General features: G+C 40.0%; 1 protein-coding gene across 2 annotated transcripts in view; it reads left to right on the top strand.

The window, feature by feature from the left end:
• The window catches only part of LOC124868735 (protein sidekick-1-like), a 421512-nt gene that overhangs the window by 384532 nt on the left and 17903 nt on the right, over positions 1 to 19077 (top strand). For both annotated transcript variants that reach the window (XM_047366264.1, XM_047366265.1), the window contains 6 exons: positions 2009 to 2065; positions 3240 to 3341; positions 7257 to 7372; positions 17311 to 17497; positions 17586 to 17723; positions 17800 to 17961. In XM_047366264.1, coding sequence (XP_047222220.1) covers positions 2009 to 2065; positions 3240 to 3341; positions 7257 to 7372; positions 17311 to 17497; positions 17586 to 17723; positions 17800 to 17961 — 762 coding nt within the window. The remainder of the gene's footprint in view (positions 1 to 2008; positions 2066 to 3239; positions 3342 to 7256; positions 7373 to 17310; positions 17498 to 17585; positions 17724 to 17799; positions 17962 to 19077) is intronic.

Genomic DNA, 19077 nt, shown 5'->3' with positions numbered 1-19077 from the left:
AACCCAAAATTCCTATCTCACAAAATTAGCATATCATTAAAAGGGTCTCTAAACGAGCTATGAACCTAATCATCTGAATCAACGAGTTAACTCTAAACACCTGCAAAAGATTTCTGAGGCCTTTAAAACTCCCAGCCTGGTTCATCACTCAAAACCCCAATCATGGGTAAGACTGCCGACCTGACTGCTGTCCAGAAGGCCACTATTGACACCCTCAAGCAAGAGGGTAAGACACAGAAAGACATTTCTGAACAAATAGGCTGTTCCCAGAGTGCTGTATCAAGGCACCTCAGTGGGAAGTCTGTGGGAAGGAAAAAGTGTGGCAGAAAACGCTGCACAACGAGAAGAGGTGACCGGACCCTGAGGAAGATTGTGGAGAAGGGCGGATTCCAGACCTTTGGGGACCTGCGGAAGCAGTGGACTGAGTCTGGACTAGAAACATCCAGAGCCACCGTGCACAGGTGTGTGCAGGAAATGGGCTACAGGTGCCGCATTCCCCAGGTCAAGCCACTTTTGAACCAGAAACAGCGGCAGAAGCGCCTGACCTGGGCTACAGAGAAGCAGCACTGGACTGTTGCTCAGTGGTCCAAAGTACTTTTTTCGGATGAAAGCAAATTCTGCATGTCATTCGGAAATCAAGGTGCCAGAGTCTGGAGGAAGACTGGGGAGAAGGAAATGCCAAAATGCCAGAAGTCCAGTGTCAAGTACCCACAGTCAGTGATGGTCTGGGGTGCCGTGTCAGCTGCTGGTGTTGGTCCACTGTGTTTTATCAAGGGCAGGGTCAATGCAGCTAGCTATCAGGAGATTTTGGAGCACTTCATGCTTCCATCTGCTGAAAAGCTTTATGGAGATGAAGATTTCATTTTTCAGCACGACCTGGCACCTGCTCACAGTGCCAAAACCACTGGTAAATGGTTTACTGACCATGGTATCACTGTGCTCAATTGGCCTGCCAACTCTCCTGACCTGAACCCCATAGAGAATCTGTGGGATATTGTGAAGAGAACGTTGAGAGACTCAAGACCCAACACTCTGGATGAGCTAAAGGCCGCTATCGAAGCATCCTGGGCCTCCATAAGACCTCAGCAGTGCCACAGGCTGATTGCCTCCATGCCACGCCGCATTGAAGCAGTCATTTCTGCAAAAGGATTCCCAACCAAGTATTGAGTGCATAACTGTACATGATTATTTGAAGGTTGATGTTTTTTGTATTAAAAACACTTTTCTTTTATTGGTAGGATGAAATATGCTAATTTTGTGAGATAGGAATTTTGGGTTTTCATGAGCTGTATGCCAAAATCATCCGTATTAAGACAATAAAAGACCTGAAATATTTCAGTTAGTGTGCAATGAATCTAAAATATATGAATGTTACATTTTCATCATGACATTATGGAAAATAATAAACTTTATCACAATATGCTAATATTTTGAGAAGGACCTGTATAGTGTTGGGAAGGTCCAATGGATCCCATCAAGAAGCCTTTCCGCACTGATTCAAAGAGAGGTTTGATTAAACTGTCAGGTTCTGTTGTGATGAAATTTTTATTTGCATTGTAAAAAAACTTAGTTTGTCTATTATTGTGTGAAAGTTATTTTAGTATCATCTAGCTTAATCTGCTTATTGTTCTGCATTTATAATGTTTAAAAAGCGGCAGAAATAAGCCTCATCAGGACAGTTTCTATACAACCATCAGTGAACCGCTGTTTTTCACAAGGCCACCCTTACTGCACCTTAACAATACAGTAATAACATGTCATTATGCTCTGTGCAGCCAGATATTCACTATAGTCAACTATGTGTCTGCAGGTATAGACTGAAAGACAATTTTCTATCCACTCCAAAGTATAGAGTCATGCAACAATAGCAACGCAAAAAAAGTCTTTGAAATATTTTTCTCTTCGATACAATGATTCTATTAAATTATATTAAAATTGAGCGGTTTATTGTTGAACTTGAAGCACAATTGATTTCCTCTTCATCTGTCTTTCTTTCACTCCTCCAAAGCCAAGAGCACCTTCAAGACAGTCAGCAGTGCCTCTCTCACAGAGTTTGAGCTGACACGTAAGTTACAAAGTCAAGCAACATACAGTCAAAGTCAGACGTTTACATACACTGATCATAGTTGTGAATATTGTGTTCATTCTCAGCTTTTAATTATTTATTTGATCTGCTCATTTTCTACGCTGAAATGATTATCTTACACACAACTTGTCATAGCCATCAAAATGCATCTGGCATAATTCTAGCTAAATATCAACTAAGTTAACATACATTTCTCTGTTTCCTGGTAGGAACCTTGCATTTGATCATTGTTCTCAAATTTTCAGTAGGGTTGGAGCTTTGGAGATTTCAATTGAAATGCTTAGTTTTTGCCTACTCTAAACATTTCAAACTCAGTTCTGATGTGGGTTTGGGATTATTATTCTGTTGGAGTACCCAGTTGTGTCCAAGTTTCAAACATCTGACCCGAACCGTCACCCTCAGATTAAAGGATCTTGAATATAATGTTTAGGAACAAACCATCCTGTCTTGAACCAGAAACTAGTGGAACCACTGTGTCCACAGTGAAGCCAGTTTACCTTTGCCATGGACTGAGAGGTTGCTGAGGAAGAATGAAGCCCCTGATCCAATATCAGTTTGCAGCTGCCTATACAGAGAAGATGAATCTCTTTGGGAGAAAAGGTTAATGGACAGCTGAGACAAAGATTAAGCTATTTGTGGCTACAACAATGTTTAGATGAGTCCATATGAGCCTTTCAAACCAAAGAGTTCTGTACCAACTGTGAAGAATGGTGGTGGATGCATCATGCTGTGGGCAGACTTTACTGCCAGTGTAACTTATGGGTTTCTTAAAGTTGATCAAATCACAAAGCAGGAGGACTACCTCCATATTCTTCAACTTCAAATCAACACGGCTTGTTGAAACCTGAAGATCACTGGACGTTGCAATAGGACAATGGTTCTGACATTCACCCTATTGAAAATGTGTGGGCTATGCTTGAGAAGATGGGTCTGTATGAGGAAACCAGCCCAATTTAAACGAACTATACCAATTCATACAAGATGAGTGATCAGATATCCTGCCAGGGTTATACCAGAAGATTTTTGATGGCTACAAAAGGTTCATGTCATTCGTGCCAACTATGAGTGTATGTAAACTTCTGACTGCAACTGTGTGTGATTTAATGCTCAGTACAGTAGATATCTTTTCAAAAAGTTTAATTTTTGTTTGCAGAACTGAAGAAGTTCAAACATTATCAGATCGTGATGACAAGCTACAACATCATTGGTGAGAGCCCTCCCTCCGCGCCAGTTGAGGTGTCTGTTGGAGAGGCAGGTAGGTGAAAAGAAAGAAACATGAAACATATTTTACACATTTAGTATATAATTGAAGAAAGGTCTTTGTAAGTGTTGTTTCCCAGTTAGTTACTTTATTTACATTTCTTATTGAGGAGATTTAATAACTTTTGAATGTCTTACATGTTTTTCAGTGGAAAAAGTAAATTTCAGACCTTTTGAGTTTTTCCTCGCTTATGTTCTCACAATATTCAATAAAACGTATATATATCATTCCTTTCTGCTGCACTTAGACCTTTCATGTCTGGGGAAACCAGGACGTTTCTTCAAAATTATTCTACAAGCTTTGCTTCAAAGTACCTCCAACTGTTTTCAGGGCAGAAACATTCAGACTCCACAAGGTTGGATGGAGCATCACTGCAGTCTTTTTCAGCTTTCTGAAGAGTTTTTCTGCTGGTTTAGTTACAGACACTGGCTCAGGTCATCTTTTTTTATTCCTGTGATTTAGTTGACTGAAGCTGCTTGCACATATTTCCTGAAGTAGTGTTTCGTTTTGCTGGTATGCTTCAGATAGTTTTCTCCTTAAAAGGTAAACGTTCACCTCAGTCATAGATTCACAGAATTTAGGTCAAATGACAGCATTCCAGCTAGAGTGATGTTACCATCTGTGTGTTTGACTACTGATATTATAGCAATAAATTGCTTTAGTCCTATTATAATACTCTTATAAATAACTAATGATAAAAAAATCAATTCAATAGTTTATTGAAGCAAACCACTACATTGCATCAAATCCACACTTGTCCTTTCCTTAACAAGCATGTGGCAAAAGTGGAGAAGAACAACTTTAGTTTAATAGGGAGGGGTGCAGAGCGAGCAGAGCTCTGCAGAGTCAATAGCTACAGACCTAAACACCTAATGTGACCTTCAGATTAGCCCAGGCTTCATGGAGTAGTTTTCCATGCCTAAGCAGCTGCTTCTGAGCCTTATATCTCGAAGAGCAATGTAAGACGTCAGATGCAGGGGTGTAAAGCACATCAACTTTAGAGCAGTGGAGAGGTTTTCTCTGGGGTAACAAATCAACCCTCTCTGTCTTGAAATCCAGTGAATGAGTGTGGGTTAGGCAATTAGCCCGAGGAACAACACTGTCCCGGCTGCATTGTGTGAAGTATAACGTTTGGTTGGAGGAGGGATTATGGTGTGGGGCTGTTTTTTAGAAATTGTGGCCTGCACAATTGGTTAACGGCTAAAGGAACCGCTAACCATTTCCAAAGACATTTTGGAAAGTTTCATGCTCCTGACCTTGTGGGAACAGTTTGGAGATGGCCCATTCAGTTCCAGCAGGACTGTGAATCAGTGTACAAAGCAAGCTCCATGAAGATATTAATGAGCTAGTCTGGTGTGGAAGGACTTAATTGGTCCTTCCACACCAGACTTCTGAGTCCTGACCTTGGCCTAGTAGAACATCATTGTGATTAATTAATGTTGAAACTGCTAGCCAGGCCTTCCTGTCCAACATCAGTGTCCGACCTCAGAAACGCTCTTCTGGAAGTATGGTGAAAATGTTGCATAAACTGACTGCTAAACTTTGAGGAATGCCTTCTCTGAAGAGTTTAAACTGCTTAAGAAATAAAGGGTGGGCTAATGCAATATTAAAGCTTTAATATGTTTAGCAGTATGGTGTTTCTTGTATCTACATGGCAAAAGTAGATATCAAAGTCCTTTTCTAGTCTTTCTCCTTTCAGAATTTGGGAAAAAGCTCAAACTGAGGAGAAAATATGCCCCATAAAATGTTTGTTCCCCTTAAATTATCGCTCAATCTAGATACTCAGATCTGAGTTTGGTAGCTTTTAGGATTACATCAACAACCTTTCATGTACAGGGGTTGGACAATGAAACTGAAACACCTGTCATTTTAGTGTGGGAGATTTCATGACTAAATTGGACCAGCCTGGTAGCCAGTCTTCATTGATTGTACATTGCACCAGTAAGAGCAGAGTGTGAAGGTTCAATTAGCAGGGTAAGAGCAGAGTTTTGCTCAAAATATTGAAATGCACACAACATTATGGGTGACATACCAGAGTTCAAAAGGGGACAAATTGTTGGTGCACGTCTTGCTGGTGCATCTGTGACCAAGACAGCAAGTCTTTGTGATGTATCAAGAGCCACGGTATCCAGGGTAATGTCAGCATACCACCAAGAAGGACGAACCACATCCAACAGGATTAACTGTGGACGCAAGAGGAAGCTGTCTGAAAGGGATGTTCGGGTGCTAACCCGGATTGTATCCAAAAAACATAAACCCACGGCTGCCCAAATCACGGCAGAATTAAATGTGCACCTCAACTCTCCTGTTTCCACCAGAACTGTCCGTCGGGAGCTCCACAGGGTCAATATACACGGCCGGGTTGCTATAGCCAAACCTTTGGTCACTCATGCCAATGCCAAACGTCGGTTTCAATGGTGCAAGGAGCGCAAATCTTGGGCTGTGAACAATGTGAAACATGTATTGTTCTCTGATAAGGCCACCTTTACAGTTTTCCCCACATCCGGGAGAGTTACGGTGTGGAGAAGCCCCACAGAAGCGTACCACCCAGACTGTTGCATGCCCAGAGTGAAGCATGGGGGTGGATCAGTGATGGTTTGGGCTGCCATATCATGGCATTCCCTTGGCCCAATACTTGTGCTAGATGGGCGCGTCACTGCCAAGGACTACTGAACCATTCTTGAGGACCATGTGCATCCAATGGTTCAAACATTGTATCCTGAAGGCGGTGCCATGTATCAGGATGACAATGCACCAATACACACAGCAAGACTGGTGAAAGATTGGTTTGATGAACATGAAAGTGAAGTTGAACATCTCCCATGGCCTGCACAGTCACCAGATCTAAATATTATTGAACCACTTTGGGGTGTTTTGGAGGAGCGAGTCAGGAAACGTTTTCCTCCACCAGTATCACGTAGTGACCTGGCCACTATCCTGCAAGAAGAATGGCTTAAAATCCCTCTGACCACTGTGCAGGACTTGTATATGTCATTCCCAAGACGAATTGACATTGTATTGGCCGCAAAAGGAGGCCCTACACCATACTAATAAATTATTGTGGTCTAAAACCAGGTGTTTCACTTTCATTGTCCAACCCCTGTAACTGTGTGATGTGGTTCAAAGCTTCTGAGAACCTAAGCAGACTTTGAGTTGGAAACATTTCTGATTTTATGGTGACTTAAATTTTTTTTTGCCTCTTCTCCAGTGTGCTTTGTCCTGTCCTCGCCTCGTGGCATTGGCCCCCCCCTTAAATCTCAGTGATGTTCTCTAATAGGATGCGTCCGTGTGCATGCATGTATATCCATCTGAAATATGACACAAGGGTAACTATTTTGTAGTGAAGGCCGTATCCCTCTTTCACTTGCACTGGAAAGTCAAACCAGGAGAGCCAATACATCCACCTCTGTCATTCACTCCATAATTGCAAAGACAAACATACCACACACGCCCACACACCGCTGATTCAGCAAAACAGTTGTAAGCTTCAAACAGGAATGTAGGAAAACAGTATTGCACATTGTTTTAAAACACTTCCAGTCACAGTGCATCGGAGCAGTGCTGCATTCATATCACCTGTGTGTGTATGAGGGTGTGCTTGCAGAGTTTAGTAGGCCATACGTACCACATAGCGAGGAGTAAAAGGTGAGGTTAGGGGAGTGTGGCAGGAGGGGGAGTCAGAAAAGCCTGCAGGGGAATGATGAAATCAGGTGATATGGACTTCTCTTCTAGCCTCAGGTGCACACAGCTGAGTGTTCATGCTTATGTGAAGTACGGTGGAGTAACAAGGTCCTGCCTGAGGCCCATTCTAATTGGATGGGTAGAACTTATTTTTCTTGCTTCCTGTTCTTTTAACATGCAGCTGCTCACACTCCGTAACAGAACACTCTCTCGTCTCTCCGGCTGCAGCTCCATCGGTGGCGCCTCAGTCTATCAAAGTGTCAGCCGTGTCTTCCTCCGGCCTGGAAGTGACCTGGGACATGCCGCCCCTCGAGACCCAGAATGGACTCATCCAAGGATACAAGGTGACTCCCAGAAAAACAGGCAGGGAATAAATACAACATGTCTGCCTGGGGAAAGGCAATGGGGGACTAAAATACACTTAGATAAGCGCTTAAAGTAAGTGTCTACATCAAGCACATTGAAGGAGGGTTAATGCTGCTGTGTTTGAAGTGTCCTACAGACATGAGAGAAAGAATTAGGTTTAAATATGATTTCTATCCCATCCTCCAGGTCTCACTCTTAGCACTTCAAATACAAGGTTATCTGTCCTGCTTTAGAGACAGTGTGTGTCAGAGTTAAGGAGAGAAATTTTAAAGAAAGACGGGAGTGTAATATTTGCAGAGCGAAGGATTGAGACGTTCAAGTGATTCTCTTAGAATCCAGATCAGAGGAGAAGATGGAGGGATGCTGTTTAAACTGCCAGAGATGGGCGGGTTTGAGGAGGGGAGTGTGAGGCACTGGAGAGGGTTAGGAGATTAAGATGAAAGAAAGAGATCAAAGAAAGAATAATAAATAAATTTAGAGGTTCTGACTTCTTTTAAGACTCCTACTGTTTGATGAATAGCTCAGATAACAAGATGGAAACACACAAAAGAGGAAAGGCGACAGGTTGGTTGGTTTTGTTGTACCGGTTTGGTTTTGATTTGGAGAACATTTTGCTCTTTGCTTGATTGAATTCTTGTCTTTGTTGTTCCAGTTCCAGTTTCTGCTTTTTGTTCAATGTTCTGGATCACCGTCTCACCTGGTCTCAGTCTCTAAGTAACAACATGTTATTCATCTTTCATTTGCACCCTCATGATAAAGTTTTTTTTTTGGTTTTCAGTGTCAGATCCTCCTTGCTCCTCCTTTCTGTCTGCCAGTTTTTTACAGTTCACGCCAAGTCAGCATCTGCACATTTCGCCTTGGCAGTCAGCTTGTTTAGTTTTGTGCTTATCAAAGATTAGTGGTGGTGCCACCTGCCAGCCTTCTGTCTGGCTCTGCTCCATTCAGGCCCTAACCTCTGAACCATAAATAGTGACGATGCAAAGCTTTGTTTGATCTTCAGGTACCATTTACTCATCTATTATGGAAGGCAGCAGGCTGTAAAATGTGGGGTCTATGAGTTGTATCAGAGGAGCTCTGGTACCAAGGAAATGTCTGACAATTATAGTATAGTTTTGTTCAAAGCTGCATTAACTCCAGCTTTCTAACTGTGATTCCTTGAAAAGGTTTTCACTCGCTTACCATCAAAGTCCAGCATTGTTTGCCACAGTTCTAGGTGTTTTAAACTTGCTGATTGTTACTCTGAATGTAGATAGAGCCAAGTATAAGTACGTAGATCAACACACATCCGCCTTAGTTGAAGGGCATGTTCCCTTGTCTCTCCCATGTTAGCAATTGGCCAAAAGAAATGATCTCCAGTGTCGTGTCGTACTCTGTATATGTGAATGGACTGACACCTAAATTATAACCACCACATAAGGCCTGTTAGTTACTATCGTCGTAAAAACATTGCCAGAAGACTTGGAACAGGAAAACTGTTCATGCTTTTTTTTTTTCCAGAAGGTTAGATTACAGCAACAGTGTTTTTACTGATCTCTGTAAGAAATCAATCAGAACGTTGCAGCTCATCCAAAATACTGCTGCCAGGGTCCTGACCTACACCAGGAAAATTTATCATTTAACACCAGTTCCTAAATCTCTGCACCAGCTCCATGTTTGTTAAAGAATAGATATTAAAATTGGTTTATATATCACTAAATGGTCTTGAGCCAAATATATATCTCTGAGTAGATTGTCATGAACCATGTAGACCCCTTAGGTCTTCTGAACCCTGCTTACTCAGTGCTCCAGCACCAGAAGTAAACAAGATGAGGCAGCATTTAGTTGCTATGCTCCTCAGCTCTGAAACAAACTACCTGAAAACCGGAGATTTGCAGAAGCTGTTTGTTCCTTTAAAATCAGGACCAAAAACTATTTTGTATACACCAGTTGTAGATCAAACAATGAACTGCTTGTCTGTTTAAAGCATGAAATTGAAGATTAGATTTAGATGAAAATTTAAAATTAAACTTCAATTGAAATTTATCTGTATTTTACCATATGTGTTTTATGCTATACGTGTATGATTATAGTTTATTTTCCTTTTTTATTCCCTTTGATGTCCTATGAAGCACTTTTACATAAATAGCCTTGCCTTGACTATATGTATGTATACAGTCATATTCAATAAATTTGAATATTATTAAAATGTTTATTTTTTTTAGTAACTCAGTTCAATGAATAAAACACATTACATAGATTAATTACACACAGAATGATGTTTTCAAGGATTTATTTCTGTTAATGATGGTTTTCCACTAACAACTAATGAAAAAAGTTAGGATTAGAGCTTGCTTTAAGATTAATTAATTTAGGATTACATAAAATAATTTAAAAAACATTTTTAAAGCAGAAATGTGAGCTTAATGAAAAGTATGTTTAATACCTGCCTAAAGGCTGTTATTTTATAAAGGTACAAGCCTCATCACAATGCATATTCTAATTTAATGGAATTTAATTTAATGTATTTAAATTTTGATAACTGTATATGTGTATCCTTGTAAGTATGTACAGTACAGACCAAAAGTTTGGACACACCTTCTCATTCAAAGAATTGTCTTTATTTTCATGACTATTACTGCTCCGCACACTCTTGGCATTCTGGTGATGAGCTTCAAGAGGTAGTCACCTGAAATGGTTTTCACTTCACAAGTGTGCCCTGTCAGGTTCAATAAGTGGGATTTCAAGCCTTATAAATGGGGTTGGGACCATCAGTTGTGTTGTGCAGGAGGTGGATACAGTACACAGCTGATAGTCCTACTGAATAGACTGTTAGAATTTGTATTATGGCAAGAAAAAAGCAGCTAAGTTAAGAAAAACGAGTGGCCGTCATTACTTTAAGAGATGAAGGTCAGTCAGTCCGAACAATTGGGAAAGCTTTGAAAGTGTCCCCAAGTGCAGTCGCAAAAACCATCAAACGCTACAAAGAAACTGGCTCACATGAGGAGCGTCCAGGAAAGGAAGACCAAGAGTCGCCTCTGCTGCGGACGATAAGTTCATCTGAGTCACCAGCCTCAGAAATCGCAGGTTAACAGCAGCTCAGATTAGAGAACAGGTCAATGCCACACAGAGTTCTAGCAGCAGACACATCTCTAGAACAACTGTTAAGAGGAGACTGTGTGAATCAGGCCTTCATGGTAAAATAGCTGCTAGGAAACCACTGCTGATGACAGGCAACAAGCAGAAGAGACTTGTTTGGGCTAAAGAACACAAGGAATGGACATTAGACCAGTGGAAATCTTTGCTTTGGTCTCATGAGTCCAAGTTTGAGATCTTTGGTTCCAACCACCGTGTCTTTGTGTGGCACAGAAGAGGTGAACGGATGGACTCTACATGCCTGGTTCCCACCGTGAAGCATGGAGGAGGAGGTGTGATGGTGTGGGGGTGCTTTGCTGGTGACACTGTTGGGGATTTATTCAAAATTGAAGGCATACTGAACCAGCATGGCTACAACAGCACCTTGCAGCGGCATGCTATTCCATCCGGTTTGCATTTAGTTGGACCATCATTTATTTTTCAACAGGACAATGACCCCAAACACACCTCCAGGCTGTGTAAGGGCTATTTGACCAAGAAGGAGAGTGATGGAGTGCTGCGCCAGATGACCTGGCCTCCACAGTCACCGGACCTGAACCCAATCGATATGGTTTGGGGTGAGCTGGACCGCAGAGTGAAGGCAAAAGGGCCAACAAGTGCTAAGCATCTCTGGGAACTCCTTCAAGACTGTTGGAAAACCATTTCAGGTGACTACCTCTTGAAGCTCATCAACAGAATGCCAAGAATGTGTGGAGCAGTAATCAAAGCAAAAGGTGGCTACTTTGAAGAACCTAGAATATAAGACATATTTTCAGTTGTTTCACACTTTTTTGTTTAGTATATAATTCCACATGTGTTAATTCATAGTTCTGATGCCTTCAGAGTGAAGCTACAATATTCATAGTAATGAAAATAAAGAAAACCCTTTGAATGAGAAGGTGTGTCCAAACCTTTGGTCTGTACTGTATATACATAGGTGCATGTTCTTTTTGCATTTTTGTCACACTCAAAGTTTTCAAAAAGATGACCTGAGGATATACAAAACTGTTTTCAAATTAGGACTGTATTTATTAAGAGAAAAAAAGCTATCCAGAACCAACCTAGCCCTATGTGAAAATGCAGTTTCCCATAAATTAAATGTGATTATCCAGATTTCCTGGTCTAATTTCAGTAGCTACACCCGGGCCTGATTACTTCCTAACCTGTAAGATCAATAAATTACTAAAATAGGACCTGTCTAACAACATGAAATAGTTTAAAAGATCTAAAAAACAACACATCATTCCCTGATCTAAAGCATAGAATAGAAACAAATGTATTGACATGTATCTGTCTATGAAGGGTTAAAATGCAATTTCTAATGCTTTGAGAGTCCAGCAAACCATGAATGGAGGAGACATGGAACATCAGTGGTCCTTCCCTGGAGTGACCAGGGTACCAAAAGTAAATAAATGCAACACAGCATTTCAGGTAAAGACTATCGAACCTAGAGTCAAACTGGTGATGGTAGTATGATGGTCTGGGCTGCTTAAGGACCTGGGTGACTTGCTATTTAGCAGAAAAACCTATCGTGTGTCCATGAGCCTATGCTCAGGCCCACATTGGTTATGCAGCAAAACAGAATGGCTTGAAAAAACAAAAACCCAAGGCAGAAGAAATCAGGGTTTTGGGGTGGGGGTATACTAAATTAATTCTCAATAGTTATTTAACTTAACAGTCAGGGAGTTTCTATAACATTTTGATGCAATAAACAATAATCCTCATCATTTTCATCTATAATAGATAAAGATTTGTTCCTTAATTATCCTGAAACTTCCAACTCAAATCTGATTCATTAAACGGGGGGAGGGGGGGGTTACAAAGTGACCTCAACTTTTACTTTACTGTTCTCGCTAAGTAGGACAAGAGATACTGCCCTGTTTTGTAGAATTGAACATTTAAATGGAAATACCCCCTGTGTGCAGATGGTAATATATTATGATCTTTAACTGATCATATCAATGAGTTATTGTGTATCTTCTTATAGTGAGAGCTCCTAGAAGGACAGATATGGTCAAATGCTGCCCTCAAGTGCTGCTCAGAAGCTGCTACTTTCAGATTTGGCAGCACTAAATATGGATTAAGGTGCTCCATAGTGCTATCTGTTCTCAATAACAAGAAGGAGCCCTTCGTATAGCTCTCTGCTGCAGTTTTATTTTTTAACTGCACATGCACGTTGTTTTTGTGACAACGTTAATTATTGCATATTACATTCACCAAAAAACATATTTCAGTGTTAGTTTTTACCACACATACTAGCCTAATGTTGCTATCTGAAAAGGTATTAGTAAAATTAAAGATATTTGCTTTCAGGGAAATTATAAGGTAAAACCTATAAGACAGCAGTCTTGCTGCTGCATACTAATGTAAATAGTAACGTATCAGACTTTTTGCACACCTTTATAACCCACTCTAACAGAAGACTGCCGATAGATTGGTCCCTCTGGTCGATAAAAGCTACTGTATCACCTTCTGATTGCAGATTGGTCGATGAACCATGTGCCTCATGATTAGAAACGTGGGTTGTTGATTACTTGAGGCTTAATAATGAAAGCCTACTCCATACCCAGAGTTTTCTCTTTGCTTTTTGTGAAACTAGTCAAACAATTAATCTTTCTTTATTTGTTTAAATCTAAACAGCATACGTTTCCTTTGTCAAATGAAATATTGATGTTTTTAGAAACTGCTGCTGGTTTCTTGGTTACAATAGCGCTTTTACTACTCAAAAATAAATGAAGTTGTTAAAGGTATTCCATCTACTTGTCCCAATAACGGTTTATTGTTCATGATGCATTCTGAATCATTTAAAATTAGGCATATGCTGATAATGAGTCCATGTCCAATAGTTATTAAAGTTCATTAAAAAAAACTCAATGTATATGCTTTAACCGCTGGAGTAAAAACACACAACATTTAATCAGTACTATAGCTACTCACCAGTGAGGTTTCAGTTTGGCAGGATTCAGTAGAGTTTATTTAAGTGTTTTAACAAAGATTGACTCAACACATAGAGCTGTTCTTCAGTAAAGTCACGTCTTCCCCTTGCTGATGATCTTTTATTGCACAGCAGTTTGCTTAGTGCTAAGGTAACTTTAGCATGTTTACTCTTTATTTTGATATAACTTGTTCATAATTTGGCTTTTAACGTATTTCATTACAGGTAAAATGTATTTGTGCACAAAACTTACAGTTAAGTTTGTTTTCCTTCTTCATATACTTAGGTCTTTGTTTTAAACAGGATAAAATTTGCTGAGGGGTCTATCAACTGCAGCTCCTCTCACACCAATGAATTATTGATGGATAACTGAACACAGTGCAGAGCAGATCCCATTGCACAGAAAGACAAGTAACAGCAGCAGCCTAAACAGTCTCCCTTTCACTTCTATACAGTCTCTCAAACACTTCTATTTAAATGAAAAACCCAGATTTCGTAGATCAACAAAACAATGTGCAAGACTTAAGTTATGCCCATGAAAAATCTCCAGATAGGAAATTGAGATTAATCAGGCACTTCGGTAAAGATCATTAGAAAATTCCTTTATTAGGCCCTCTAATCCTGTTCTTAGGCACTGATTTAGGACATTTATGCCATACAAACAACAACCACAAATCAAAGATTCAGTGGTACAACTTTACAACCACAAATGAGAGATATCCTGAAATAAAAAAAGGTTATTTTTATTTATGGATATTCTGTTCCACACCTGTTAATTATGCTGTATAACAAACAAATCTGTTGTATTCAAAAACATCTCCTAGACCCTAAGATTAAATCAGGACATTTACACAAAAGCTGCAGGGAGATTACATTGTGTGACATGATAAGTTACAGGCTGTACCTCCCCTAATATTATTATTGATTTTATCATACAGCAGACTATAATCATGTAACCTTTATTCGACTTCCTGTTACAAGGATCAGCTATGTTAACCTATGTGTCTTCATTAGTAGCCAGTGTCACAATATTTATTCCTCATATTAAATATTATTGAGTCATTCTCATATGAACATGTGCAAACGGGAGATGTAAACCTGGCTGCATCGTATAGTGTTCCTGTGTAAAGATCATGCAACGGCTCCTTATTCCACTATAATATATAAATACCACATTAGATGCATTTCACTGAAGTGAAATATAATCCTAGTTACTGTTTTTATTTGTCTTCCAGGTGTTCTTGGTAAAAGTCACAATGAAATAAAAAATGGGCAGGATTTGCAATTAAAAGGCTTTAAGAATCATGTTGATGTCACAACAAAAAGACTTTTTTTACTTTTTTTACTACCATCTACCATCTAAACAACTGAAGTTTAACGCTTAAAGTATGTATGTAAAATATGTTACCAACACCCACCACCAACCCTGGAGCAGCAGAGCCTTTTAGAAACCATGAGGTTCAATAAAGGGGGTTTGTTTACGCATCGTGCTCCAAGACTCTCCGTGTTTGTTTTTGACTTGTCTGTTGGTTTTAGAAAGAATGGGCAAATAATAAGAAATAACCTGACACCACTTAATTGAGTTAAATCCCATGTCATCCTTTGCACCCCCACCTCAACCCCTCCCTGTTGCTTTTGTGATATAGGGAGTGGACGAAGGGTCTCGGCTCTTGAGCTCCCAAAAACGGAGATTGATCAGGAACACACAAGGAAACCAAGGGCTGAGAGCTGTACATGCAAACATACTTAGCAATGGAAATGATTTTTAAATTAATAGTTAGTCGTGCCACTCCCAAGGTTTTTGAATGATGGACTGAACAGAGCTGTGTGCAATTTGGATTTTGTTTTACAACCTAATCCTGCTTCAAGCATCTCCTCAACTTTACCCCTGACCTGTCTGCTGTGATCCTTTGTCTTCATCATGCTGTACGTTCACTGAAGTTCTCTAGCAAACCCAGGGCTGGTTCTAGGCATGCATATGTGAGGGGGCAGTCAGAACTGTGAAGGGGGCATTATGCTCCGGCATGTTTATTGGTGTTGTTGATTAGTGATTTCTTTATGGGATTGGGGTAAACTGTGTAGTGCTGTGCAATTTGCCAGAGTGCACTGGTTTTCCCCCAGTTGGGCTTCTTTTGAACACGTTGGGATGAAAATAAAATCGCTTTGGGCATGGTTGTTCAATTTGGGTTGCTTTCAGAACATTTGGAGGGTTTATAGAAATTATTCATGGGACAATTCTATCAAAATAGTTGTCATTGTTGGGCAGAAAAGTAAAAACCTACACATCTCAAAATGTTGTGTCTTTTTACTCATATCAATAGTTCGTTTATTTGGAAAAAGAGAATCTGTCGAACTTGACCTCATCAATCAGTGATGGTCATTGGTTAATCTTATATTGGTCAATTGCAAAAGCCTATAATGCTGTCAAGGGTTCATCTAATATACACTGAGGTGCAGCCTTTACTTTGTTAGGCTTTGACTTGATGTTGAGAGACAGCAAAGGGGAAAGAAACAAAAGATATCCAGACAGCTAAAACCAGATCAGCACCACATCCCAGTTGGATCTGGTGCTGGGTAGAACATGCACAGACATTTTATGAAGACAGGTGTTCAAGCCAAAAAAGGGCATCCATTGTCAAATTTATTTATACAATCAAAACTTTTAAAAAGGATATATTTATGCTTTTATAGCTTTGCTTTTAATGGCATTATGCTGCAAAATTTGTAAATGAAATGAAATAAATGTTCTGCTATGCATCGTAATCAAAATAGACTCACTGGATCAGGCCAGAAACAGTAAACATTATTTGACTCTTTTTTACAGTTGAGTTGAAACATTACACTAATAATAAACCAATACCAATATCAATATAACTCACCACACTTTCATGTTGCATAACTTAAGACATACCTTTCATTTATTCATCATTATTTGTTTGCTGCTCTACATCATAGAGCATTATATTTAGCCTTATTGTATATTACATATATTAGCCTGTAATGTTTACCTCGCAAATTGATTCCTCAACTGTTGAAGTAGAAATGCTTGCATAAAAAGATCTCCTTTAGTAAAAATGACTTTTATCTACACAAACAGAGTTTTGGCAAGCATGCTGTAATTATAAAATACTGTATCTTTGTTTCTGTTGAATGTCTGGCTAGGCTACTAGACATTCAGAAAAATGGTTGTGGCCATGCTTTTTCTTTTCTTCTTCAGACTTAAACATCAAAATAATTAAGTGAAATTAGTCAAATGGTCTAATTTGTCTGCTTGTATATCTCCCTCTCTTTGTCTCTTGGTTAAACCTGACAAACATCAGTCAGCAGCTGGACAAGGCTTTGAAATCATGGATGTATAGGCAATGCATCATGCAGCCATCCATGCATGGATGCTGGTTGGAAGCAAATGCAAGCGTTTTTCAGAAGGTATCGCGCAGAAATGCCGTCCTCTCCTGCCCCTTTTTTTTAAAGAAACATCAGACCAGAAGCACTTGAATGTTATTGTGTGACGCCGCCTACGGAGTCTAAAATTGAGCTTTGCGCGGACATGTCCGGTGGACGTCTGCTTTGAGTCCGCGGAGACAAATATGTGCGACTGTGTTTTGCCCTTAAGTGAAGAGGAGTCGGGGGAGTCGAGACAAGGTGGGGGCTTGTGATTGAGAATTGTAAAGCCGGCCTCAAGCAAACCTCTGGGGCCTTCGCTGCACAGTTGCATTTATCCTGGGACTAGATGACACACAGGTTTACTGTGTGTCATCTAGTCACCTCTACCATTGAGGTGAATTCTGAAGCAACTGGTTGCAAGACCAGTGACCTACAGGGTTTGTTTGGAATGTCAGTGTTATTAACTTGTTGTTTCCTGTGTTCCAGATTCATTACTGGGAAAGAGACAACCAAAACCAGACTGAGAAGGTGAAGGTAATTTTTGTCCCAGACACCCGTGTTCACCTGACAAACCTGACCAGCTACACGCCTTATATGGTCACGCTGACTGCCTTTAACACAGCTGGGGATGGACCTCCCAGTGACCCCCGCGGGGCCCGAACCCTGCAGTCCGGTAGGAAGCTTGTGACAGCTCAGTTCCCCAAAAACAAAACCAGCAAGCAAGTCGTTTTTCTGATCTTCCCGGTTTATTTGATCTGCAGCTCCCAGCCAGCCGAGCTACCTGTCCTTCTCTGAAGTAACGGGTGGGAGTGTCAACGTGTCCTGGGGAGCTCCACTCACTCCCAATGGACAAGTGGATGGCTACAGGGTCATCTATCAACCCACCGCTCCTATACATGGTATGCACAAACACATACTCATTCACTAAAGAGCATGTTAGCCGTTACAATGTGCTTTCTCCTCAAATACCTGCAGGAGTGAGTAAAGTGGTGACAGTGGATGTGAAAGGGAGCTGGCAGCGTTGGCTAAAAGTTCAGGACCTGATCAAAGGAGCAACGTACATGTTTGGGGTTCAGGCTCTCACAGTCAGCTACGGACCACCTATACAGGCAAACATCACAGCTCAACCTGTGAAAGGTAGGCAGAGCTGACAGGAATCTCTACATGTTGTCACTTTAGACTTCACTAAAACTGAAATTATTTTATTTTGCGTATTAAACATTAAAAAATAAAACAATTTATCATGCAATGTCTTTTGATGTTTTTGTCTAGCAGGACCAACCGCTCAAATAAGGAGTTTCTGATTGAATATTGGAGGAAATGAAGACGTCAAACATTCAGAAATCAGAGGCTAAAAATTAAGAAATTAATTTTAATATAATTAGGAGGTTCAAATTTCACTTAACTTGCAAAAATATTTTATTTTTGTCATCATACAGTTCCAGTAAGAAGTTTACATACAGGTCAAATTTAAATATAGGTTCAAATGTATATAGTGAAGCCCAAAATTATTCACACCCCTGGAAGATTTTAATTTAAATGTATTTTTACTTAACCAAGAGTTTTGCCTCCTAAAGGATAATGAGACAGTGTACATAGGATATTATTTTTATTATTACTTCTCTGTTTTTGCAATTTCTTAAAATTTTGAACATTATTTATATGTACAATCCTTAATAGACATTACAGCAATCATAGCTGCTGACCAGCTTTTTTCATGTTTCCACTGGAGTGTTTAAAGTTAAAGACCTCCTTGCAATCACTCTAATTTTTAGCTTCCTCCATGGATTCTCCCTCAGATTTAAGTTAGGAGTCTGTCTGGGCTCCACAATGTTCATATTACTTACAAGTCAGAAGAAACACGTTGGTAAAATTAAAAGATCCATTTTAATCAAAATCTGCCAGGGGTATGAATACATTTGAGCTGAATATTTGACCACCATTCTTGGTAGAAATGGTGGAATTCATTTAAACTGGTTCTTGTTCCTGACTCTTGTTTTCACCAAACTTAAAATCTTAAAAAGCTAATGTTAGCCTGCTTTATCCCTTCCAGAACCAGTTCTGAGGAGTGTTTTGGATCATTGTCCTGATGTGACCTTAGTTTTGTCACATCAGATGAAGAGTTTGTAGGCAGTCCTCCTTCCTTATTGTTCCACCCGCTTTGTGCAATACACCAGTATAACTAATAGGGAAACAGCCCCACAGCATGATGCTACCACCACCATGCTTCCCTGATGGTACAATGTTCTTGAG

Source organism: Girardinichthys multiradiatus, chromosome 5 (assembly GCF_021462225.1).
Source record: "Girardinichthys multiradiatus isolate DD_20200921_A chromosome 5, DD_fGirMul_XY1, whole genome shotgun sequence".
Classification (NCBI taxonomy): domain Eukaryota; kingdom Metazoa; phylum Chordata; class Actinopteri; order Cyprinodontiformes; family Goodeidae; genus Girardinichthys; species Girardinichthys multiradiatus.
This window is presented reverse-complemented; position numbering and strand designations above follow the sequence as displayed.